This window comes from Pipistrellus kuhlii, unplaced genomic scaffold, assembly GCF_014108245.1.
Source record: "Pipistrellus kuhlii isolate mPipKuh1 unplaced genomic scaffold, mPipKuh1.p scaffold_m20_p_116, whole genome shotgun sequence".
Classification (NCBI taxonomy): domain Eukaryota; kingdom Metazoa; phylum Chordata; class Mammalia; order Chiroptera; family Vespertilionidae; genus Pipistrellus; species Pipistrellus kuhlii.
Genome location: NW_023425423.1, coordinates 22,381 through 48,263, shown reverse-complemented (window position 1 = coordinate 48,263; position 25,883 = coordinate 22,381). Strand labels below are relative to the sequence as shown.

Here is a 25,883-nt window from a genome sequence, read left to right as displayed (position 1 = left end):
CCGGCTGATGATTTACACCTGCAGCTACTTCCAGTCCCTGGTACAGATGAGGCTTTCCTCAGCCCGGGGACAAGCTCGTTCCTGCAGAGTGGTCTCCATGGCTCTGCAGCCGTGGCCTGGATGTGGGGCCTAGGAGTGCTGCGGGTTTGTCTGAGCCACACGCCTCAGCAGACGGGTCTTCCCCCAGAGAACCACTCTGAGGCCTTGGTGGCCATCCGTAGTCTTAAGATCAGAAATACAAGTCTCAGCTGAGGGGACAGTGTGGAGTCCGGAACTGACAGATGTGTCGGAGCTCCTTGGCCACAGCCTGTCTGCAACCAGAAACGGTGTTACTCTAGGGCAAACTGCAGCTCGTGAGCCACATGCGGCTCTTTGGCTCTTCCACAAAATACCATGGCTGGGCAAGTCTATGTTGAAGAAGTGGCGTTAGAAGAAGTTTAAGTTTAAAAAATGTGGCTCTCAAAAGAAATTTCCATCGTTGTGCTGTTGATATTTGGCTCTGTTGACTAATGAGTTTGCCGACCACTGCTCTAGGGGGACGTTCGCCCGCTAGTTCAGGGTCCCGCAGTCCTGCTAGTGGGGAGGCGGACACGCAGGTCCTGGTCCATGTGAGCAGCTCCGGGGTCAGGGGAAGTGGGTAACTTTATCGACAGCTGCCTACCGTCCCTGTGTAGGAGCTGGCTGAGGTCACAGCTCACTCGGACCCAGATGGACGCTGAAGGTTGGAGGAGCCGCGCTGCAGCCGCATTAGTGAGTTCATACATGTCTGACTCACTGAGCTCGTGTTTCTTTTCATGTGTGTGGAAGGAAGAGTGACTTCTGACTTAGTCACGTTTTCATGGCGAAGGGTTACTCAGGACAAGTGCTGGTGGTAATGTTGGATTCTGTGTGCAGTGCAGTAGCATCCATCTTAAAGCAGCGGCCTGAAGTGTGCATACATCGCCACAACCCCACTCAGCAGACCTCACGCCATCCTTCCTAAGGCGGGGCTCGGGCACCCCTCACCCCCTCTGTCTGTCCTGGGGTCACTCCGTCTCAGGCAAGGGTCACGACTGCCCCCCAGACAGAGTTCATGATTACCTGAGTACAGAGCCCCGTTGACCAGGTGGGGTAGGACCCCCGTACCTCCTCTCAGCTGGCAGGTGGGGTATTAGAGGATCGTGGTGAATTCGTATCCTTCCTCCCCCCAACTCCCTCACCCCAAGTAAAGGCCTTTGTTGAGGAACCTGAGAGCCTGTGGGTCAGCAAGTGCAGCGAGGCAGCCTGGCACCTGCAGGCACTGCTGTGGCTCCCCAGTCAGTCCTCTTTCCAAGGGAATAATGAGAATGTCTGGAGATGGCGATGTTGCTGGTTCCTCGCACTCTGCAGCCGTGGGCACAGGAGCAGTCACCGTGCCAGGGGACCTGGCGCTGCACAGGAGAACTTGCAGCACCCTCCTTCCACCTGCTGTGCTAGAGGACCACATGTAATGTCACCCAGAACCGCAGGCCATCAGGGGGACAGATCACGCCACAGTGAGACCCACACCGCCAGGCCAGGGAAAGCCAGCGAGCACTGTGCTGGCCACGGGAGGAGGGACCAGAGGCCGCCTTCCCACGTTTACGTCGTGGGGACACACTCCTTGCATTTTCCAAAACAGCCTGTGACCCAGTACTTCCCCGTCCACAGACCTTCTCTTAGGTGCAAACTAAGGAGGTGTGAGAGCAGAGGCCCACGGAGGCCATGTTGGCTGTCACAGAGTTGCCTTCACCCCGGCCACCGCAGGGCAGCCACAGGCCGGGCCTGGTAAAAACTGTGCATGAGAAGACGGGCATGAAAAGTGCTGGGAAGTCCCGGTTATGAAGCTCTGCAACCGGCAAAACTCGCCTGTGGCGGGGACAGGATGGGCTGGGCCTGGGGGTGTTGCCTGGAGAGTGAGGGGCTCGTGTATGGGAGGTGTGGGGATGTTCTGTATTTTAGTTGGAGAGGTCTTTACACAGCTGTCTTCAGTTGTACTTTTTACTATATATCATATACTTGACTATAAATAGATGCAAAAACAATTTCACCTGCAATCCTTAGACATAAAGGTGGACAGTAACTTAAGAGTGAAAACCTCATAGGTCTGGCATCAGGGGAAGTGAGTTTTGGTACCAGTTTTGCCACCTGCTAACTCATACCATCTGGACAGTCCCCCGTCCTAGGGCCTGTCTCCTTCACCTGAGACAGGTGGGCAAGGACAGCCTGGCCACTCAGCCTGCCCCCTGCTCATGTGGTGTGCTGAGAGAGCCTCTCCATTCGGTGGCTGAGAAGCAAATCTCATGAAGAATAGTGTTCAGTGGGAAGTTACATGACTCCAGCCTCAGTGCCCAGGTGCCCTCCCTCGTCCTCACACCGTGCCCTTCTGTGCTCCAAAGGTACGGGGGGTGAAGGGGAGTGAGGCAGTTGAATTGTGCCTCCTTTCCCCCGAAAGAAAAACTCAAGCCCTAACCCCTGTACCTGTGAAGGTGACCTCACTGTGTAGTCAAGCTCAGATGAGGTGCCTGGCACCTTTACAAGAGCAGGGGGTGGGGGTGGGGTGGGGGGTCCAAACAGCCCTGGGGAGAGGCAGAGGTGGATGGGCAGCTACTAGCCCGGCTTCGCTGAGGATACCAGCAAGCCCAGAAGCTGGGAGAGGCAGGAGAGGGTCTTGCCCTGAGCCTCCAGGGCCCAGGGTGGCCCTGAGACCCTTGGCTGTGGGCTTCTGGCCTCCAGACCTGTGGGCAGGCCCTTTCTGCTGTTTGTGGTGCTTCGTTGTGGCAACCTTAGGGGAGCAGTACCCCTGCAGAGCCCTTTCCAGAAACGCTCACCAGCCCCTGGCGGCAGGGGAGTTTGGCTCTTCTTTTCTTTTTTTTCTTTTTTTTTTTAGCGAGAGAGAGAGAGAAGCATTATGTGAGAGCAAAGCACCGGCGGGCTGCCTGCTATGCACACCCCCTACAACCTTTTGGGGCAGGGATGACACCCAACCAACTGAGCCACATCAGCCAGGGCTCGGTTGGAGCAGTGTCCCATACACTAAAACAGGTGCAGGTTCCATTTCTCGGCAGGACACATACCTAGGTTTCAGATTCCATCCCGTCATGCAACCCACTGGAGGCAACAGATTGATGTTTCTCGCTCCCTCTCCCTTCCTCTCTAAAATCAATAAATATATCCTTGGGTGAGAATTAAAAATTTAAAGCTCCCCATTGGTATTAACATTCTGTGATTTCAGCCTTAAAGTTCTTTGATGGTCTGTTCTAGAATTGTTGACGTACTGAATGCAGGCATTGAATGCTTGGAATGTGGGCTGGCCCCTGGTAAATTAACCGCTCACCAAGTAGCATGTCTTAGGAGCCTGTTACATAGCAGTTGGACATGCGTGTTTGTTTTAGAACCCATGAAGCTGACTGCTGTCCCTCGTCCCGTTGCAGGCTCTCTACGAAAACATGCTGGTGGAGCTGCCCTTTGCGGGCTTCTTCCTGTCCAAGCTGCTGGGCACCAGTGCCGACGTGGACATCCACCACCTGGCCTCCCTGGACCCGGAGGTTTACCGGAACCTGCTGTTCCTCAAGAGCTACGGGGGCGACGTGGAGGAGCTGGGGCTGAACTTCACTGTGGTGAACAACGACCTCGGGGAGGCCCAGGTACGGCGGGCCGGAGGCTTCTGCTCTGTTGGGCAGGTGCCAGCATGCCCAGGGTTCACACGCAGGCAGGTCCAGTGGCCGAAGGACTTCCAAGTCACATGCATTACCGTCCCTCATTCTGTTAGATTTCAGGTCACCTCAGGGCTTCTCTAAGTTTCGTTTGGTATTCAGACAAATGTGTCTCCAGGCAAGAGGCATTTGGCTGTTACTATGTCGATCCATAGTCTTCTGAATCTAGCGGTTGTGTCTTAACAATAACATGGTGGTTTTGCAATGTTTTCTCTGAATCTTCGTTGTGACGTGACTTCCGATTCAAGCCTCAAAGGTCAGTGGCTTTGCCAGTGTGAACGCAGCTGCGTGGTGAATAAGCTTGGTGTTGTGTGGACTCACGTTGCAAAGGCATCGCCCACACAGGTCCTCCTTCACCCCCACTCCTGGCCTGGCACACCTCACACACGTTTTCATTCTTTCCGTATCCTGTCACCTCCATGCACTGGGCGTGGCTTTGTGTCCTCATTCCCTTGTGGGACATGCACGGCGCTCTGTGTGCCGGCCTCTGTACTGCAGGAAGTGGCCTGTGGGAGCACCAGTGCCAGCAAGGGCAGGTGTCTGGGGTGAGACAGCACTCAGGGGAGCCCTGCGGAGTTCAGGACCACACTCCGCATGAGTCACCCGGTGGGTGAGCAGAGCTAGAGGGTGCAGCAGGTGGGGAGGTTGGTGCCAGGCCTGTGGTCCGTGGAGAAGCACTGAAGGCCATCAGCTTAGAACTCCTGCAGTATGCCTGGGCCTGGGTGAGACTCAGAAAGGCCAGTGTGGTCTGCAGACCGAAGGGTCATGGGTTCAATTCCCAGTCGAGGGCATGCACCTCAGTTGCAGTTTCGATCCCTGGGCCCAGTTAGAGCCTGTGAGAGGCAACCAATCAACATGTCTCTCTCTCACTTAAATCCACCTCTTTCCCTCTCTCTCCCTGCCCCTCCTCCCTCCCACTCTGTCTGAAAAATCGATGGAAAAATCCTAAGGTGAGAAGTAACAACAACAACAAAAAGAGCAGCCAGTGTTCCCTCTTCAGCTGCTGGGGGTCGGGCTGGGTATGTGACAGTCAGGGAGCACGGGGACACAGCTCCGGTAGAGGTCAGGGCGAGGTCTGGAAGTGGTCCCCGAGTCAGAGGCTGTGACTTCCACTGCGATCTTTATTTGACATTATGTTCCGTAGGTCAGGGTCTTGAACTATGTGTCAGAGGGGTGAGCAGGCAGGATCTGGTAACTAACTGCACAGTCCCTGGCCCTGCTGCCCACGGCCTGCCTCTGAACCTGACTCTCGGAGCCCCTCACCCCGCTGGAATCACACAGCATTTGTCCTTTGGTGACAGGTTCTCACTGAGCACATGTCCTCTAGGTTCTCCAATGGGCATCAGCTGTCACAGGAGTCAGGGCTGTGCCACTGGGAACATGGCTGCATGAATGCTTCCCAGGTCCTGGGCAGGTGGCAATGCTAGAGGGCCCTGTGCTTGCCATATCCCGGTCAGCGCCTTGTTTCTTCTCTCTCAAATGACAGCCATGCTGAGGGTTGGAGCCTCTCGCTCCCTCGGGAAATGAGCAACTCCTATCTTTACATTGGCTTCCTCCCTTGGCGCAGAATCCTACTCGGGTTTGTGCGCGCCAGAATGATGCCTTCAACACTGAACTAAAAGACACATGGAGCCTTCTCTGCCCCTCCTCATTCCTTAGGGGGAAACACACAAAACAAAATGGTGGCCATCTACAAGCCAAGAGAAGAAGCCTTGGGCTGAAACCTTTGGCTGACACATTTCGCTTGGACTTCCCAACCTCGAGCATGGGCAGATCTTTAGCAGTTAACCCTAAACACTAAATTACAACAAAAACTTAAGACAAGATAACCTAGAGAGAGAAACCAAGATGGCGGCATAAGTAAACACCTGACTGTTGCTTTGCACAACAATTTCAAAACTACAACTAAAAAGACAAAACGGACATCATCCAGACCCACAGGAAGGCTGACTGAGAGGAAATTCTACAACTAAAAGGAAAGATAAGAGCACACAGTAGCTGCAGAAGGCAGAGGCTCCTAATTTCCATGACCAGAAGATACTGTAGCTACCCATGACATACTACCTAGTACTTTTTTGCAAATGAATCATAGGAAATCTGGCTGAGTGGAAGTTCTACAACTAGAAGGAAAGAGAAAAGAGCACTAGTGCTGAAAAGCTGAGAGGTGCGCCCAGTAATCACTGTTTACTGCGCAGTATTCGGGGACTTGGAAACACGGAAAGGCAGAGAAGGCTGACTTGTAGCCATCGCTGTTTGACATGCCCTAGCCTAGTGAGGATCTGAGACACCATCCTGCACAATCTATAAGCACACCCAAGCTCTGCGCAGCAGCTTTTGCATATAAATGGCCTGCCCTGTTGCAGCTTAGCCAAATAAACTACAGCTCTAGTCAGACAGCTCCAAAACCTCCAAATCCCAAGCAAAGAGGAGAAAACTGTAGTTCTCGCTGTAGCTCCTGCTGGGTGGCCTCAGACAGTAGCTGACCTGCACCCCATTGGGATCCAGAAGCCAGTGTATCTAGTAGTCTGTGTGAGACACCATCTGATTTCAACTACTCTCATAAAGGACACATTCAAGAGGCAGACTCAGTGAGCAGCAAAGCCCCTCTGGAACAAGTCCTGCCCCATAAACGTGTCTCCAGCACAGCAATTCTTCCATTGTAGACACAGTGGGCCCTCACAGCCAATTGGCCTGGAGGTCAATTCCTAACAGTGACACCAACAACAATCAAGACTTAACTACAAGGCTGTACACACAGTCCACAAAGGGTTGCACCAATTGTTCACCTCAAAGTAACTGGGAGGCTGACCCATTGAACCATATAGGACAACTAGCACACAAAGCCATCCTACCAACTCAGGGAAGCAGCGAAAATGAGACAAGGAAACAGATCACAAATTAAAGAAATGGAGGAGAACAAAAGACAGGATATAGAGTTCAAAACCACGATTATAAGGTTTTTCAATAATTTCCTAGAAAAGACCAATAAATTTAATGAGACTCTCGAGGATATGAAAAAGGACCAATTAGAAATTAAACATACACTGACTGAAATAAAAAATATTATACAGAGATCCAACAGCAGACTAGAGGATCCCAAGAATGAAGTCAAAGATTTGAAATACAAAGAAGCAAAGAACAATCAATCAGAAAAGAAAAAAGAATCCAAAAAAATGAAGATAGTGTAAGAAGCCTCTGGGACAACTTCAAGTACCAACATCAGAATTATGGGGGTGCCAGAAGAAGAGAGAGAGCAAGATACTGAAAACCTGTTTGAAGAAATAATGACTGAAAATTTCCCCCACCTGATGAAAGAAATAGACTTAGAAGTCCAGGAAGCGCACAGAACACCAAACAAAAGGAATCCAAAGAGGACCACACCAAGACACATCATAATTAAAATGCCAAGGGCAAAAGACAAATTGAGAATCTTACAAGCAGCAAGAGAAAACTGGTTAGTTACCTACAAGGAAGCACCCATATGATTATCAGCTGATTTCTCAACAGAAACTATGCAGGCCTGACGAGAGTAGCTAGAAATATACAAAGTGATGAGTAGCAAGAACCTACAACCAAGATTACTCTACCTAGCAAATTATCATTCAGAATTGAAGGTCAGATAAAAAGCTTCACAGATAAGAAAAAGCTAAAGGAGTTCATCACCACCAAATAGTATTATATGAAATGCTGAAAGGTATTCTTTAAGAAGAGGAAGAAGAAGAAAAAAGTAGAGATAAAAATTATGAACAACACATACTATCAACAAGTAAATCTAAAAATCAAGTGAATTAAAAATCTGAGGAACAGAATAAACTGGTGAATATAATAGAATCAAGGGGAAAGGGTTGGGGGGGGGGGTATGGAAAGAGGCTTGACTAAAATCATACACCTATGGATGAGGACAATGGTGGGGAGGTAAGGGCAAAGGATGGAGTGGGAATTGGGTGGAGGGGAGCTATGGGGGGGAATGGAGAAACAATTGCAATAATCTGAACAATAAAGATTTATTAAATTTAAATAAAATATAAAATAAAATAAATATATAAAAATAGAGAACACACATGGAGATTTACACATTTCAGTGTCTAAACTTCCGGGGGGTGGGGGGGAAGACGGGGAGGGCGGTTTTAAAGGATCATCTTTGTGGTACCTGATTTCCAATGTGTCTCTTAGCCTACTGGTATTGCAGAAGTGGGTATGGATTAAAGCCCAAGCAGGAATACCGGAAATAGTGCTGCCACGGCCTCCCCTTCCCGCCACACAGTTGCTCATCTTGCGGCAGTGTGGGGAACAGTCCCCAGCACTGTAAGAAAAAGTAAGGGTGAGGAAGACAGAGCTGTTTCTTATTTCTGTTGTTGCAACTTGGTTGCTTTAGTTTTTTTTTCTTCCGTACCATAAAGCTGCATTTCCAACAATGCGGCATCCAGGTGTTTTTTAAAGGTGAGATTTGTGAAGGCCTAAGGACATTTGGACACTGGGCTGCTACTCCCCCTGAGGGTGACTCAACTGGGCACAGAAGCCTTAGGGCAGTAGGAGGCCTGCTAATGGGAGGGAGCAGCTCCCGCTTCTCCTTCTGAAGTAGGTGGTGGTGGGGGCATCCCATTAAAGCGCTGGGAGCTGGGTGTGTTCACAGCCAAGGTGGCAGTAAGATGTTCCAGTTACTCATGGAAATTCCCCAAAGAGATTATAGATGATAGTGCACAAGAATAATTACACTGACGCATCTAACTGGGAAGTTTAAGGAAGTCACTGGTAAAGCCCCTGCCTGGGGGAGCGCCCAGAGCAGCTGCTGGCTCAGAGGTGAGCTGTCCTGAAGGCTCAGCTTTGCTAATCTGTCTTCCCTTTAGGACAATAGCTCTGCTCTTACACATTTTCTGCCGTATGGTCAGCATGGCTGACTGTTGGCATGCATAAAAAGGAGTGTGGAATTTCACTTCTTTACACACACCTCCCTGCGGAAGTGCTCAGGCTTTACTACGATGGGCCCGTGTTTGTGTAGAAAAACATGGGCTTGAGTTAGGAGTCCTTGGTGGTAGTGACCTTGGGCCAGTCAGAGGCTGTCCTCAAGCTCAGGGGTTGGAGCTGCTCTGGGGATGGGGATAGGAGAGCCCAGGATGGCGGAAGAGCCCAGCCTCTGAGCCACTGCAAAATGCAGTGTCTGTGGAGCTTGGCAGGCTCCACATTCAGGCGACATGCCCCACAACACGAACATCTCGGGGCAAGTGTGACAATGTTAATGTTACGCCCAGACTTCGTGATCCCCAAGGACCACCAGGGATGGTGATACGATGCAATAAACAAAAGAGCCTCTTCCATGCTAGCATGGGCTCTGTCCCACTCACTCCCGCAGCATGGCGGAAGAGAGCGAATTTCGCCAAGCCCTGGGGTTTTACTCCGGTGGTGATGTCACTGCTTTGGCTGATCCTGATTGGTCTAGGGTCCAGTTAATGGAGGATAACTCCGCCCCGCCCCACAGTGGAATCAGGAGTTTTATTCTCACCCCGCCCTGCCCTCTCATTAACCCTACTTAGTTGTTTAGCCTGAGAGTTGCAGGGTCCTCTAGTTTCTAAATGAAAGGGCCATGGTTGCTGTCGCCTCAGTCCTCAGTGCTGTGAAGACAGCAGGGTGGTCAGTGACCTTGAATCTGGGCTGAGACGCACATGAGACGCCTGGGCCCGCAGTCACATGTGGGGTTCCAGGTGCATGCTGCTGTTTAGACCCGCTTACCGGCAGCGCCAGCCGTTTCCATGGAAGTGTTCTGTCTGGTTCTTGGGTGTGAATGCTGAGCCCTTGTTTTAATGTTCACAGGTAGTAGAACTGAAATTCGGCGGGAAGGATATCCCTGTCACCAGTGCGAACCGGATCGCGTACATCCACCTGGTGGCCGACTACAGGCTGAACAGGCAGATCCGCCAGCACTGCCTGGCCTTCCGGCAGGGCCTGGCCAACGTGGTCAACTTGGAGTGGCTGCGCATGTTCGACCAGCAAGAGATTCAGGTCCGTGCCCGCGGGCACCTGGGCATTGGGCCTGGCATAACATGGCTTTCCGCACACCAGCCTCCTGGTTTATGAATTACTTTTTTGTTTCAGGTACTGATTTCTGGTGCACAAGTTCCCATAAGTCTAGAGGACCTGAAGTCCTTTACCAACTACTCAGGTACGTTACCGCCACGCGCTGTTTATTCCTGGAACTGTCCCCAGTGCCCATGTTGCACGGTGGTTTTCAGTGTACATTTTTTGTAGCTCACACATTTTTAACAATGTGGGTTTCAAACCCAGAGTGTATAGCGGGCCCACCGCGACGTTTCTCCATTCCCCTCCTGCCGTGAGTTATGACTCTTCTTGGTGCCTTTGTGTGTTTACGTGCAGATTCCATTCCATTCCCCTCGTCCTTACACACTGCTCTGCGTCGTGTGGGCTTTCCTCCTCACCGCCTGTCCTCTTAGCTCTACTCACGGGTATTGGGCACTTCTAGGCTTTTCCTCTTCAGAACTGTGCTAGCCCAAAACCCTCCAGCAAGAAAAGAAAAACAAAAAATTGGGCCTTGTTGGAATCTCTATTTTTATTAAATTAAACTTAAATGTTACTGCCTTTCAAGAAAGTGAGAAACCAAAAAGAAGATAAACAAATGGCCAATAAGCACATTGAAAGATGCTCAACAATCTTCGTCATCAAACTAAAGCCACAGGAGGCTGTTCAGAGAGGGAGTTGGTGGCCTTTGGGCATTTGTAAATTTTTTTAAATTAGCCTCGGCATGCCCAGCCATGTGGCTCTGTTGAGCATCATTCCGTGCACCATGCGCGCTCCAGTTTCATTCCTGGCTGGGGCACATGCTGGGGTTGCAGGCTTATCTCCAGTAAGGAGTGTGCAGGAGGCAACTGACACATGTTTCTCACTCAGTGGTTTCAATTTCTCTTTCCCTCTCCCTTCCTCTCTCTGAGTCAATAAAAACATGTTTGTTGGTTTTTTAAATTAACTCCATGGTCCTAGCGGGTTTGGCTCACGGACTAAAAGGTTGTGGTCCCATTCCAGTCAAGGGCACCTTCCTCCGTGGCAGGCTCAATCCCCGTCTGCAGTTGGAGTGAAGGAGGCAGTGATGGAGACAACCAATCGATGTGTCTCTCTCACATCGTTTTTATCAGTGTGTCCCTTCCTTTCACTTGCATTGTCTCTAAAAAAATCAAAGGAAAAAATATCCTTGGGTGAAGATTAACAATAACAACAAAAATTTAACCTCATGGACCTGGCCAGTTTTCACTCAGTGGTTAGAACATCGGCCCAAGGACCATAGGGTCATGAGTTTGATTCCCTGTCAAGGGCACTTAACCTCCGTTGCAGATTCCCCAGCCCTTGGGGAGACAACCAATCAATGTATCTCTCCCTCTCCCTTCCTCTCTGAAATCAATTTAAAAAAATTTTTTTTAAAATATATTTTATTGATTTTTCACAGAGGAAGGGAGAGAGATAGAGAGCTAGAAACATCGATGAGAGAGATACATCGACCAGCTGCATCCTGCACACATCCCTACCACGGATGTGCCCACAACCAATGTACATGCCCTTGACCGGAATTGAACCTGGGACCTTTAGGTCCGCAGGCTGACGCTCTATCCACTGAGCCAAACCGGTTTCGGCAAAAAATTTTTTAATGATTGCAGTTGTGAGCCACTGCAACTGCCTTTACCGTGTGCATGAACACTTAAAGTATTTCATCTATCAGAAAATAGATGTCTTATGACCACTTAGATTCAACTTATTAAAGTTGAATAAGATAAAAGTAAATATAAGTGGTTCTGAGATTTGAAATCATTTTTGCTTCTTTAAAATTTTGTTTCCCTTTCTCTATTCTCTGATTATACACTGGGCATAATTTACTTTTTATTTTTATTTTTTGATAGATTTTATTGATTTTTTTTACAGAGAGGAAGAGAGAAGGATAGTTAGAAACATTGATGAGAGAGAAACGTCAGTCAGCTGCCTCCTGTACACCTCCCACTGGGGATGTGTCTGCAACCAAGGTACACACAACCCCGACTGGAATCGAACCTGCAATCTTTCACTTCTCAGGCCAACGCTCTATCCACTGAGCCAAACTGGTTAAGGTATAATTTACTTTTTAAAATCAAGAAAGTTTTTAATCCATTTCAGTTTTATAAAATGGTAGTGGTCATTTATAAGTAATGAAATTACAGGTGATTTTTCTTCATTGTACTTTTTTTTCTATTTTATTTATTGTATTCATTGCTTAATTTTAGAGGGGGAAAAAACAAAACAAAAATTGATTTGTTTTCCACTTATTTATGCATTCATTGGTTAATTCTTATATGTTCCTTGACCAGGGATTGAACTGAGAACCTTAATGTATGGGCATGATGCTTTAACCAACTGAGCTACCCAGCCTGGGCTTTTTGTAAGCATGCCTGGCTGGTGTGGCTCAGTGGTTGAGTGTTGACCCAAGAACCAATAGGTCATAGTTCGATTCCCAATCAGGACACATGCCTGGATTTCTGGCTCCAGCCCCTACTGGGGGGCGTATAGAAAGCAGCCGATCAGTGATTCTCATCATTGATTTCTAATAAAATATATATTTTATTGATTTTTTACAGAGAGGAAGAAAGAGGGATAAAGAGTTAGAAAGATCAATGAGAGAGAATCATCCGTCAGCTGCCTCTTGCACACCCCCTACTGGGGATGTGCCCGCAACCAAGGTACATGCCCTTGTCCAGAATCAAACCTGGGACCTTTCAGTCCACAGGCTGATGCTCTATCCACTGAGCCAAACCAGTTTCAGCTCATCTTTGATATTTCTATCTCTCCCTCTCCTTTCCTCTCTCTGAAATAAATAAAAACATTTTTTTAAAAAGAATAATATTTTAGCCATAGAAGCATATCCTGTGTGGTCCTGAGAGGCATGGTGGAGTGAGGAGGATTTTTCTCCACAAAGAGCACTATTAGTGTGATATCAAAGGCAGAGAAAATATACAAATCTTGTAATATAGAAACCCACACCTGAAACCTATATGTTCATGTTGACCAATGTCACCTCAATCAGTTTTAATAAATAAAAACATTTTTTAAAAAGGAAATTCTAAATTAATGTCCCTCATGAACATAGATTTTTTTTTTAAATCCTCAAAATATTAGCAAACTGAATCCAGCAGCACATAAAAAATGATTAAATCAAAGAGTACTTATCCCCTGGATATCAGGTTAACTTAGCATCTGAAAATGTATTGATATATTGGTAACATAATGGACAAAACCCATATCATCATCGCAATGGATGCAAAGAAAAAGAAAAAAGTAGTTGCAGCTTTTGAGCATCTTAGCCTCTCCTCCCAGGAAAAAAATTTCAGGAAAAGGACTAGAAGGGATCTTCCTAAACCTGGTACAGGACATTGTGAAAAACTCACCACTGCCATCCTGCGGTGGCGTGGTGGGAGCCGAACGCTCCGCCCGAAGCAAAGATCCTTGCTCTTTTACCTTTACTCAACATGTGCTGGGGGTCCTAGCTAGTACAGTGGGTGATCCAGGTGGGCAGGAAGGCGGGTGGGCAAGTGGAAGGGACGGGGAGGAGGGAGGAAAGGAACCTCCAGCTTGGAAAAGAGAAGCGAAAGGAGTAAACCCACACAGATGAGTGACCAGAGAAAGGCATGGGAGCTGAGAGCAAGGCCAGGAGGCTGTAGTGTAGATCCGTGTGCAGGGAGCAATTCTATTCTGATGGACAATTGTATGCAAAGGAGCATCAAAAATGAATAAAATAGAAGTTAGCAAAGTATATGCTGACTTATACATGGTTTACAGGAGACTTAAATGAATGGGGGACAGTCCATTCTCGGATTGGAAGACTCAGAGTTGTCGAGATGCAGTTCTTGCAAATTAATTACAAATTAATGCGATCCCTATCAAATCTCAGCAGCTCACCTATTGTACGTGGAGATGTAAAGGGCCTGAAGCAGCCTAAGCAGTTGTGTCCGGCAGAGTTGAAGCCCCATGGCGGTGCTGGCCAGGGACCCGCACTGACCGTCAGTGGGACCATCCTGGAGCTCAGAGCAGATCTTCCTGACATTCTCGTTTGATGTTTGCCTGTCTGATGATGCAAAGATAATATCATGTAGAAAAGTGTGAACGTAGACCTTTCCTCACATGTGTAGAGACACAACCGGATCGCGGACCTCTGTGGAAGCCTCTAAAACACTGAAGAAGGTCTCCCTGACTTGGATTAGGCAAGATGTGCACCAGAGCGCAGCCCAGAGAAATGCAGTGGGATTGGAGTTTTTCAACATGAACGCCTGGAAGCTTAAAAGTTGCCTCGGAAATGGAAAAGCAGGCTGGCTTGTGAGAGCCCGTTCTAAGCATACCCATGCAGGACGTGGCCACCGCGCAGGTGGTCGGTGGTTCCCAGAACCTAGACCCAGAACTGCCGTGCTAGCCTGCACTCCGCTCCTAGTGTGCTCCCCGGGCAGGCGTGTGCACTGTTCCCAATAGGCCAAGACGGAAGCAGCCCCGACGACCCCTGTGGACAGACAGCATGGTCTGTGCACACAGTGGAGAGGACTGTCTTACAAGGAAATGAAGTTCAAATACATGTTCCAACATGAGAGACCTTGGAAACATTATGCCAAGGGAAAGAAGCCGCAGGCACCAAAGGACATGGCGCCTAGGACCGGCACGTTGTGAGAGCCTGGGAGTGGGCGGGAGGGCCGGGCCGGGAGGGCTGGCTGGAAAGAGCAGCCCCGGTGCCCAGCACCAGCTGTGTGAGTGCCCCAGAGCTGGGCACAGAGGGCCTCCGTGGAGGTAGTACGTTGTCTTACCGCAGCTTTTAAAGCGAAAGCAGCTTGTCACCTCTGCTTCTGTTCTGAGTGCCGCTTGGGCCTTCCTTCCTCAGGCTCACTCGACAGGTTTTGGGAGTGGACTATCGTCTTGCAGGAAGAATTCCGTGTAAAGTATCCATGAGGACACGCGTGGGGTTCCTGGAAATGTCCTAAAGCGGGGCTGTGTAGATGGCTGCAAACTATCAATTTGCTAAAATCATTTATATAAATAGGTCACGTGTTTATTTCATGTATGTACATGTAAATGTGTGCATGTGTCTTCCCACTGATCTGAACTTGAACTCTCCTGTGTGTGTAAAGGAGATAATCTGAGGGCGCATGGCCCCCACTCGGATCCTGAGTCTAAAGGAGCCAGGTCAGCCTCTCCCCCGCCAGGAAGTACAGCCCCTTCTACCCAGCTCACTCCCTCGCTGATGGCAGCTGTGCCAGTGAATGGGGTTAAAATAGCATCCTATTCATGTCAGTGCCAATTTATGCACTTATGGTATTTTATTGATGTTATTTCTGTAGTATATTAACAATGAGGGAACAATATAAGGCAATTACTTCTGTTTTAGGAGGCACTTAAGCAGATTAAGAGCTGTAAGTAGCAGACGTTCCAGTTTAGAATAGTGGCTGATTGTCGGCCACAGGTGATAAAGCGAGTGGACGCTGACATCAGGCGGGAGAACAGCGCCCTGTCACAGAAAAGCCCAGGCCTTCCCTGCAGCGGGCCACCTTCCTGCAGCTCCTGTCACTCAGGCTGCTCCTGCGGGCTGCGAGGGCACTCCCTGCAGGGCTCCCGGAGCTCAGCCCCCGTGGGCCTGAGAGGTGCTGCCACCACCATGTGGGGACGTGTGGCGCCCTGTGGTAGGGCCCTGGGACCCCTACGCACCGCTGCTCTTTCATATAACGTGTCACTTTTTAGGGGGCTATTCCGCCGACCACCCTGTGATCCGAGCCTTCTGGCGCGTCGTGGAGGGCTTCACCGACGAGGAGAAGCGCAAACTGCTCAAGTTCGTCACCAGCTGCTCCCGGCCCCCTCTCCTGGGGTTTAAGGTACTGCTTTGTGCATTTGCTTTAAGACCCCTTGAGACTGAGAAAGGCCGTGGGGTGCCACGTGGGCTCTGGCACAGGCACTTGGAGTCAGGGAAATGGCGTTGGTGTACAGTGTCTGGTGGCACCCGGCGTATCACCTTGTGCTACGTCAGGAGCACTGTCCACGCGGTGTTCCAGCCACGTCCACTGGGGCTCCGTGTCCCCGTGTCCCGCGGAGCCTGCGGGTGGTCCGGTGAGCACAGTGGCTGTGAGCCCGCCGGCACACCCGCCAGCACTGCACTGGCTGTCACAGCTGCTGCCTCCAGGTCTGTCGTGCGTCCTGGGCTATTTGCAGCCCGGCTGAGGGAGGCAGGGTGAACGTGGAGGCTCTGTCTGGGGAGAAGGTGTGCGAGCAGAAGCACATGGTTCCCAGTGGACACCTGTAGAATGTTTATAAGAGCTGGGCAGAGGGCACGGACCACAGTTAGCAGTGCTTAACGTTGGCATCCTTGTCTAGCGTCTGTGTTTCTGTCCTGACCTGTCTGAGGGTAAATAGAGGAAGTGCCTTTCCTGCTCGTCCTGTAAAACACAAGCCCCTTCCGAGCACAGCTGAGTGGTCAGAGGAAGAGGGGGCGTGGCAGCCCTCCCCTCGCTCCTGTCAGCCTCGTCCTCCTGCGGGCTGTGAGGAGGCACTCTGTGAGGGGTTAGGGAGGGGAGGCACGCAGCACGAGACACACGTCCCAGAAACGGGTTCACATTCAGCCACAGGACAGACACCTGCGGGTCACCACGGCGACGGCCAGAGAACAGGCTTGGGGAGCCACTGTGCCGACAACCCCCGGGCCGGGAGCATGCCCCCCTCAGTGGTGGGTCTGGAGCGTGGGCACTCGGGCGGGGAAAGGGGGGGAGGTGGTGCTGTGGTGGGACCTGGAGCGCAGGACAGACCAAATGAAACGTGCATGTGCAGATAAGGGGCTAATGAAAGGGTTTCAGTGGAACCGTTTCTCATCCAGTGACACAAACGGCGGCGACAATTAAATTCTTGTGCACGAAGGTTTACATGTCATTGGTAATGTTTTTAAAAATATTTTTATTGATTTCAGAGAGGAAGGGGGTTGGTGGGGAGAGAGAGAAACATCCATGATGATAGAGAATCATTGATGGGCTGCCTCCTGCACGCACCTCACTGGGGACTGAGCACCACAACCCAGGCATGTGCCCTGACCAAGAATCACACCGTGACCTCCTGGTTCCTAGGTCAACGCTCAACCACTGAGCCACACCAGCCGGGCTGCCATCCAGTAAGTTTGTCGGTAAAGTTTTTTTGTTTTGTTTTGTTTTTTAATATATTTTATTGATTTTTTTTTTTTTTTTTTACAGAGAGGAAGGGAAAGGGATAGAGAATTAGAAACATCGATCAGCTGCCTCCTGCACCTCTTGTATTGGGAATGTGCCCACAACCAAGGAACATGCCCTTGACCAGAATCAAACCTGGGAACTTTCTTTTTTTCTTTTTTTAATATATTTTATTGATTTTTTACAGAATGGAAGGGAGAGGGATAGAGAGTTAGAAACATCGATGAGAGAGAAACATCGATCAGCTGCCTCTTACTCCCCACTGGAGATGTGCCCGCAACCAAGGTACATACCCCCAACCTGAATCGAACCAGGACCCTTCAGTCCACAGGCCAACACTCTATCCCCTGAGACAAACTGGTTAGGGCTGTCAGTAAAAAATGTTTTAATTTTTTTTTAATTTTTATAGTTCAGATTATTACAGATGTCCCTCTTTTTTCCCCCATAGCTACCCTTTACCCAATTCCCACCCCACCCCAGGCCCTTGCCGCCACCACTCCTCCTCCTCCTCCTCCTCCTCCTCCTCCTCCTCCTCCTCCTCCTCCTCTTCCTCCTCTTTCTCTCTCCTCCCCCCCCCCCCCCCCCAGGATTTCATATAATACTGGTTTGGCGGTGTGAACTCCTTTAGCTTTTTCTTGTCTGTGAAGCTCTTTATCTGACCTTCAATTCTGAATGATAGCTCTGCTGGGTAGAGTAATCTTGGTTGTAGGTTCTTGCTGTTCATCACTTTTAATATTTTTTGCCACTTCCTGCTGGCCTGAAAAGTTTCTGTTGAGAAATCAGCTGATCATCACATAAGTGCTCCCTTGTAGGTAACTAACTGTTTTTCTCTTGCTGCTTGTAAGATTCTCTCTTTGTCTTTTGCCCTTGGCATTTTAATTATGATGTGTCTTGGTGTGTTCCTCTTTAGATTCCTTTTGTTTGGGGTTCTGTGTGCTTCCTGGACTTGTAAGTCTATTCCTTCACTAGTTAGGGAAATTTTTCTGTCATTTTTTCAGATAGGTTTTTAATATCTTGCTCTGTCTCTTCTTCTGGCACCCTCATAATTTGGATGTTGGTATGTTTGAAGTTGTCCCAGAGGCTCCTTAACAGTATCTTCATATTTTTGGATTCTTTTTTCTTTTTTGTTTTTCTGGTTGTATATTTTGTGCTTCCTCATATTTCAAATCTTTGGACTTGATTCTTGGGATCCTCTAGTCTGCTGTTGGATCTCTGTTTATTATTCTTTATTTCAGTCAGTATATGCTTAATTTCTGACTGGTCCTTTTCCAGTGTTTTGGCATTTTCACTAAGAACCTTGAAGGTCTCACTAAGGTCACAGAGGTTTCTAAAAGATTCTTGAGTAACCTTATAACTGTGGTTTGAACTCTATATCCAGTAGCTTTCTTTCTTTCATTTCTTTCATTTGTGACATGTTTCTTTGTCTCCGAATTTTGGCTGCTTCCCTGTGTTTGTTTCTACAATATGTACTGGGTAGCTGCTAAGTCTCCTTGAGTTTTTAGCATGGCTTTGTGTGTTAGGTGTCCTATAGGACCCAATGGCTCAGCCTCCCCAATCATCTGAGGTGGACACTCTTGGTGCAACCCTTTGTGGGCTGTGTGCACAGTCTTGTTGTAGTTGAGCCCTGATTGCTGTTGGTATCACTGGGAGGACTTGAACTCCAAGCCAATCGCTGTGAGAATCAACTGTGTCTATAATGGAAGAGCTGTTGTGCAGGAGACATCCTTATGGGACAGGACTTGCTTCAGTGGGGCTTTGATGCTCAGTGAGTTTGCCCCTTGAGTGTGTCACTTATGGATGTGAAGAGTTGTAATCTGGATGGTTTTACTCTGATCACTGGGTACACTGGCTCTTGGATCTCCAAGGAGGTGCAAAGTCAGCCACTGCCTGGGGCCCCCCACCAGGAGCTCCAGAGAGATCTGCAGATTCTTCTTCTTTGTATTGGGTTTGGAAGTGCCCAGACAAGGCCCAGCTGTGAAGCAAAGCAGGCTGCTGCTGATGCCAGCCTTGGGGGCCTTCTTTTGATAGCTTTTGGGCCCCCTGACCCAGCTGCAGCTTGTTTGACAGGTTTTAGGCTGAGAAAAGACAGGCCATTCATATGCAAAAAGCTGTTGCTCAAAGCTTGGGTGGGGTTGTAAATTGAGTAGGGCAGGGTCTCAGGGAATCTCCAGGGCAGAGCAAACAGCAATGGCTGCCAGTCAGCCCTGCACTGGGGAAGTCCCAGAGCAGGAACCCCATCTGGAAGAAAGCTGCCCCCACGTTCCTGCCCCAATGCCAGACAGTCCAGTTTCTCCCTGTATGTGTCTGGGTCCCCCAGAGTCTCACCCGGCACTGGAGCTCAGAGGAAGCAGGAGCTTGTACCTCTCTCCTGATTAAAAAAGTGGTGCACCCGTGTGCCAGCCTGTTCTGTGCCTCCACACCTCCTACCAGTCTCACGCACTTTCTTCTTTACCTCGTTAGTTGTAGTACTCAGCCAGCATTCCCGAAGTGAATCTGGATGATAGTTATGTATTTTAGTCGTAATTTTGATGTGGTTGAGGGAGGCAGAAGTACTAGTGTTTACCTATGCTGCATCTTGGTTCTTCCTAGTAAAGTTTATTTGACAGACCAGGCTTCCATTATCTTCTGACTTCTAAATAACACCTAACCTACAAATAAGAAAATTAAGCAAAATCCAGGCCCAGGGATTTCTGCTGATGCCTGGTCTTTCGAAGCCAACGGTGTTGTCAGTAAGAGGAGGGCAGGGTGCAGCTCCTGAGAACCAGTGCGGTGGCTGCGGCCTCTGGGCCCAGCCGTGCGGACCAGCCTTCCCAGCCTGTCGCTGTTGATCCCTCTGCAGCCATGATTGAGTGCATTGTTTTCTGGAAAATGCTGTTCTGGACGCATGAGATAGGCTTCCTGTTCTATGATAGATCTTGTCAGTGAACTGAAATATATTACAGGTGGAGTTTAAGAGTTTTCAGCGTAAGTTAGACTTCACCTGGGAAAATCACCTTCCTGTTCCTCTGCTTTCCCGTGAGCGGGTGAGCAGGTTCCCGGGGCGGGAGGCCTGCCTGCAGCGAGGCCCTGGCAGGAGGACGCGCACATGCGGATCGTGCTCTGACACCCCAGTGCCAGGCTGTGGGAGAGCTAACACCAGCTAAAGCTAATTAAAGTTTAATATGCTCAATGTCTGTAATTGTTACAGACAAAAAATCATTAAAGTGCTGTAGGAAACATAATCAATGGGTGCTCCCTCACTGAATTAACGCCGAGCCACAGTGCTGCTTACTTATGCGTGAGGTGCTGCCCTCAACTCCAGTTTCAGTAGGAGCTTCATTTTTCCTACTGGAAACACCAAGACGTGGCATTTAGCTGTAAAATAAATCCACGCCTGCCTTCGCCGTCACATGACCACGTGTTTACCCGGCGCTCGCTGCCCAGTCCTTTCTCAGCAGATGCCGGTTCCCCTCGGCGCATGCAGAGGCTCAGGGGGTGGCAACAGTCATGGCCTTTCTGCTTCTCTCTCCATCCTGTTCTGACCTGTTAAGAGACACTGAAAGTCGTATTCAAACTATAATTAGAAAAAAAGACCTTTTTTAGTTTCACATCCCACATGTTGTTTAAGTGGAGCTTAATGTAACTGTGGTGAATGCACAGAGGTCAGAGGTCAGAAGCGTGTTTGTGGGCTGTGCTCTTGCCTGTCCTGCCCATCACAGAACGTGTGCTGAATCACGCACACACAGCATCACTGCTGACGTGCAGTGTGGCAGGGCCTCACCCAGTGTTCCTGTCAAAGTGGGTCCCGGCTCCGGGTGTGTTCTCTGGTGGCGCCACGCTGGCCAGCGGGGCATAGGGCATCGTCTGTGTGGGTGGGTGGGAGTTGATGCAGATGACGTCACTACAGAGCCGGGGGAGCTGGGTCGTGTTCGGCATTTTAAAATTGGTTGAAGGCCACGCTGGCTGATGTCTTTTAGGAGCTGTACCCCGCCTTCTGCATTCACAACGGCGGCTCCGACCTGGAGCGGCTGCCCACCGCCAGCACCTGCATGAACCTGCTGAAGCTGCCCGAGTTCCAGGACGAGGCGCTGCTGCGCAGCAAGCTGCTCTACGCCATCGAGTGCGCCGCGGGCTTCGAGCTGAGCTGAGCCCGGCGCAGCGGCCTCTGCAGAGAACTGTGTCGCCGCCTCGTAAGTAGCCCCTCCCAGGCCCACGAGGACGCTCAGGCTGGCTCCCACTGCTCTCCTGCCCTCCGTTTTTTACATGGTTTCAGCCACTGTCACTTACTCAGATGGGCATTGCTTTTTAAGTAACTTAAATTTAAATAACATGTCATGTGCCATGCGGCTCATTCAGTAATTTTGCCAAGAACACAGTTTTAAGACAAGTGGCAACTCAGTGAAATTAACCAAAGATGCAGCTTTGGCGTTGTGACGGGTTCCAGGCTCCCTCTGCTGGGCCCCTGGGCTGTGAGTGCCCTCTGCTGGGCGCCCCTGGGCTGAGGGGCCCTGGGCAGGCCCCGGGCGCTGCTGCTGTTCACAGACTGTGGGTTGGGTGCCGACTCAGGGGCACTGCTTCTCGTGGGCTGAGCTGTTTACAAGCCTGATTGTTCAAACTCCTGCTGCCTTTCCCTGAGGGCGAGGGCTGGAGAAGAAACGCGTGGCGGTGGCGTCCTGTGCTCGCCAGGCCGTGGCTCCCACAGGTGCTGGGGCGCACCGTGGGCCTCCTCACTGGCCTGGCTGTTACTGTGGGGCGGGGAGGGCTCCGTCTTACCCATGTCTCCACTCTGTCTGGAGAGCTCTAGGGAGAGGGGTCTGTGACCACAGTAAGTGACAACGTGGGAGCAGACGCTGAGCTCGATCCAGTCACTTGAACCAAACACCTCGTCCGGGGGCAGCGGCGTTGCCCTGGATGTTGGGGTGACCTGCCACGCTTCTGCACCCTCCGCTTCCTCAATGGTGCTGCTTTGAAGGCGGGACAGTCCCCACACGCGCCTAGGGAGGAGTGCGGGCCATTTCCGCGCAATCGGCACTTTATCAGGACCCCATGGTTGCTGGCAGCGGCGGCGGTGAGAGCCGGGCCTCCTCGCCAGCGGCGGCAGCCTGGACTCGGCCCCGGCTCCAGCTCCGCTCCCCTCCGCGGCCCCGCTGGGCTCCGGGCTGACCCTCCAACTGACTCGATTAGCAATATCCTTCCACGTGCGGGACTGAATGACACTTTTAAGACAATGACCATTATCAAACATGTAATTTCTTAATTGGAATAATAAATTAAGTGTTAAATGCTATTTGTAGTCTTGATATACACAGAAATAAAATAATTAGGGTTTGTCCTTGTTGATTTTATTTTTATTGCAGGCTGTTTTGTGTCGTATGTTCTGTTTCCTTTTTGCTTACCAGTTAATTTGTGCATTTTATTTTCAGGATTTTGAAAATACCTGGGACTAAAATGAAATAGGCAATTATACTTATTTGATTTTTTTATTTTTTATTTTTTTCTCAGTGATCCTGAGCTTATTTGTCTGTATGTTCCAGTGGCTAAATATTTGCATTAAATGTTTTTTCCCAAGGTTGTGTTGGAGTCATACTCCAAATAGTTGTAGGTGGTTCTATCTGCCCTAGTAATACCACAGTTTCTGTTACCAGCGGGCGCACTGAGGGGGCTGGGCCAGGACTGTCAGCGGCCCCTCGTCCAGCAGCACCTACCCCCCACCCCGGCTCCTCTCTCCAGGCAGCACCCTCCACCCATCCATCCCCTCCTTCCCCCATCCCTCCCTGCCTCCTCTCCTGGGGCAGCACTCCTCCCCCAGCTCTCCCCCCGCCTCTTGGCAGCACCATGGTGCTGAGGAGAGTGAGTGTGAAGGGGTCGCTGCCCTCCGGAGGGTGCCTTCTGTGCTGCTCACTCTCGCTGCTGGTGGTGCTGTGCTCAAAGCCTGGGCCAAGGGAAGGAGGCGCTCCGGTGTCACACACGCTGTGCTCTCACATGGGTGTTTGCTGGGTGTCCTCGGTGCTTGGCATTCTCTCCCCAAGAGCTGCCCATGACTGGCTGCAGGCCTGGCAGCCACAGCCTGGACCATGGGCCGCCCAGCGGGGCGTCCTGAGGGGATGAGGCGGGCACAATAGCTTGGAAGCTGCTAAGATTAAAGAAAGACAAACATGGGGGTGAGGCCTGTGCTGTAAGGTTCCCCGTAAACGCTTGGGAAGATGTACTAGTTAGTCCTCCCGGTTGTGGGCGTTGCCTGCTGCCCTCCCTCCGCCCTCACCAGCAGCTTCAGCCCCACCAGCTGCGTCCCCAGGTGAGTCAGGCGGCAGGTCCGGCTCGCCCACTGTCTGCCGGCCCCAGCTGGAAGCTTCCTCCACGGACTGCACAGTCCCTACAGGGTCTGTGCCCAGGGCTGCCCATCACCTGGGATCCTCTTTGAGCCCGGGCTCTTCTGACCAAGCCAAGGCTCACAGGTGTCTTCCAGCTACTCCGTGAGTGACACAAACCAAACCATTGTGGGACCCTTGGAACTCCCCACGGTATCAGCCGTGACCCATGGGCCAGGCTCTGGGGCCCGGCATGGCCTGTGCTGGTGGGGGTTGTGCTGGGAGCCGTGGTGCTCTCTCTCCTCATTGCACTTGCTGACAAATGCCTCCTGAGGGGATGAAGGCGGGCACAATAGCATGTAAGCTGCTAAGACTAAAGAAAGACAAACATGGGGGGTGATCAGGCTGGCAGGCAGAAGCGGTCAGGGGCAATCAGGAAGGCAGGCAGGCGCAAATACCGCATCAGCTACCAGCACCGCCCACTGCCCAGGACAAGGAAGGGGATCTGTCCGGAGGCCAGTGAAGATGATGATGATAGCAGGCACCATTTCTCCCTCTGAACCCTGACCTTTGGACACCCCTTGCCTGACAGCTTAAGAATTGTATGTACTATAATACAATGAACCTCAGGGATGGTGGTGGCTAGGATTTAAGGGCTGACAGGGATTGAGCAATTCTTCCATCCCTGACACTAGCCACCAAAGTGACAGTGACCCTCTCTTGCTCAATAACTCAATGACTCCCTGCTATTCTCAGGACCTAACTATGGAAGTGAGGCCTCTGTCAGCCTCTTGGTTTGCATTCTTCCTACTTAACTAGTTATTATACTAGAGGCTCTGTGCACAAAATTCACGCATGGGGGTGGGGGGAGCGGTTGTCCCTCAGCCTCTTCAATCTGGGACCCCTAGAGGGATGTCCGACTACCATCTCACAATCCAGGACTGCTGGCTCCCAACTGCTCGCCTGCCTGCCTTCCTGATTGCCCCTTACCGCTTCTGCCTGCTAGCCTAATCACCCCCTAACCTCTCCCATGCCAGCCTGATTGATGTCTAACGGCTCCCCAGCCAGCCCGTTTGCCCCCAACTTCCTTCTGCAGGCCTGGTCACCCCTAACTGTCCTCCCTTGCAGGCCTGGTCCCTCTCAACTGCCCTCCCTTGCAGGCCTGGTTGCTCCAACTGCTCTCCCTTGCTGGCCATCTTGTGTCCACATAAGGGCAGGATCTTTGACCACAAAGGGGCAGCCATATTGTGTGTGGGAGTGATGATGATCAATCTACATATTACTCTTTTATTAGATAGGATAGAAACTGTGCGGGGGTGGGGGCCAGTTGGTTTGCCCTGAAGGGTGTCCCGGATCAGGGTGGGGTTTCCTTGGGGCGTGGGGCAGCCTGAGCCAGGGACCTGTGGTGGTTTGCAGGCCGGCCACACCCCCCAGCAACCCAAGCAGACGGAGGCCCTGTATCTGGGATTTATTTATCTTCTACAATTGGAACTTTGTAGCCTGGAGTGGGGCCAACCCTCCTGCTCACTCAGTGGTTGCAGCCACCGTTTCTGTTTGAATTTGTTTACTTTCTATAATTGAAACTTTGTAGCCTTGAGTGGAGGCTTAGGCCCAAGAGCAGGCAGAAAGCTTGGCTTCCTCCTTTGCTGGGAAACGCCTCCCTCCTGCTCTGTGGCTGTAGCCAACTTGGTTGGGTTTATTTGCATACTCACTCTGATTGGCTGGTGGGCATGGCTTGTGGAGCAGAGTGGTGGTTAATTTGCATATTATTCTTTTATTAGGTAAGATACCAGTTAATAGCATTTAGCAGATGAAAATCAGTATGCCAAGTTTCTTATTGAATTTTTTTCCTATCAGTAAAGTGGGTAATCTAAATAGTTATATTCTGTTTTTGACAGGTGTTAATAAATCTATTTTTATTTCAAATTTTAACAAAAGACAAACAACTGTCAAATTACAGTGGGGAGGGGAGTGAGATCTGGGGAAGATAAGAGATCAACCGAAGGGCTTGTACACATGCATATAAGTACACCCAATGGACACAAAACTCTGGGGAGGGAGGGCATGTATGGGGGGGGGGCTGGCAATGGTATATGTACACAGATAATAATTTAATAAAAAATAAATTAAAAAAAAAAAAGACAAACCGCTAACAGCACATAGGAATGCAAATAAAATAGGAACTTAGGCTTAGGTAAGAGCCTCAAATAAGCTAACCACAGCTCATGGCCAATTTCCTACAGCCAGATCCCCAAAAACAAAACTAAAACTCACCCACCGGGTCAGAGAGTTACAATAGCTTGGTGACCGTGTGTCTGGAGATGGAGGAGGGGACTAGGCTGGCTGCAGGCGAGGCTCCTGTGTGTCTGCTTCCAGAAGGTTCTGGGGGCCAGTGAGAAGCCCAAGCACGTGGTGCCTGTGCTTACACATCTGTGAAGTGGGGCCCCTAGATAGTCGGTCTTCACAGGATGTCCTTACCGTGTGGTTTGAGTCACTGCAGCTCTGAAATCCCACCCATGCCCCCGGGCGCAACACCCTTCCCTCACAAAGCCAGGAGGGACCCCGCCCTTGGTGCTCCCCTCTCCGCACCCCAGTGTTTCAGAGCGGGGTTCGCTGTTCCTGGGGGACCGAACTGCGTCAGTGGCCTGTGTGTCGTGTGTAACCCACCTAGTGGC

The 25,883-nt window shown here is 50.4% G+C and overlaps 1 protein-coding gene and 1 long non-coding RNA gene across 12 annotated transcripts in view; both read left to right on the top strand.

Annotated features, from left to right (window-relative positions):
* The window catches only part of UBE3C (ubiquitin protein ligase E3C), a 117,562-nt gene extending 95,330 nt beyond the window's left edge, over positions 1–22,232 (top strand). For 8 of the 11 annotated variants that reach the window (XM_036432713.2, XM_036432710.2, XM_036432712.2 and 5 more), the window contains 5 exons: positions 3,432–3,644; positions 9,522–9,710; positions 9,804–9,870; positions 15,456–15,586; positions 20,878–22,232. In XM_036432713.2, the coding sequence (XP_036288606.1) occupies positions 3,432–3,644; positions 9,522–9,710; positions 9,804–9,870; positions 15,456–15,586; positions 20,878–21,048 (771 nt within the window). In that variant the 3' untranslated portion in view covers positions 21,049–22,232. Of the gene's footprint in view, positions 1–3,431; positions 3,645–9,521; positions 9,711–9,803; positions 9,871–15,455; positions 15,587–20,853 lie in introns of all 11 variants that reach the window. The other 3 variants (XM_036432708.2, XM_036432711.2, XM_036432707.2) reach the window with 3 other exon arrangements.
* A 1,493-nt stretch (positions 22,233–23,725) lies between these two features.
* On the top strand, positions 23,726–25,135 carry LOC118716033. Its single transcript, XR_004987038.2, has 2 exons — positions 23,726–24,046; positions 24,995–25,135. It is a non-coding gene; the product is annotated as an uncharacterized LOC118716033 (long non-coding RNA).
* Positions 25,136–25,883: the final 748 nt, after the last annotated feature.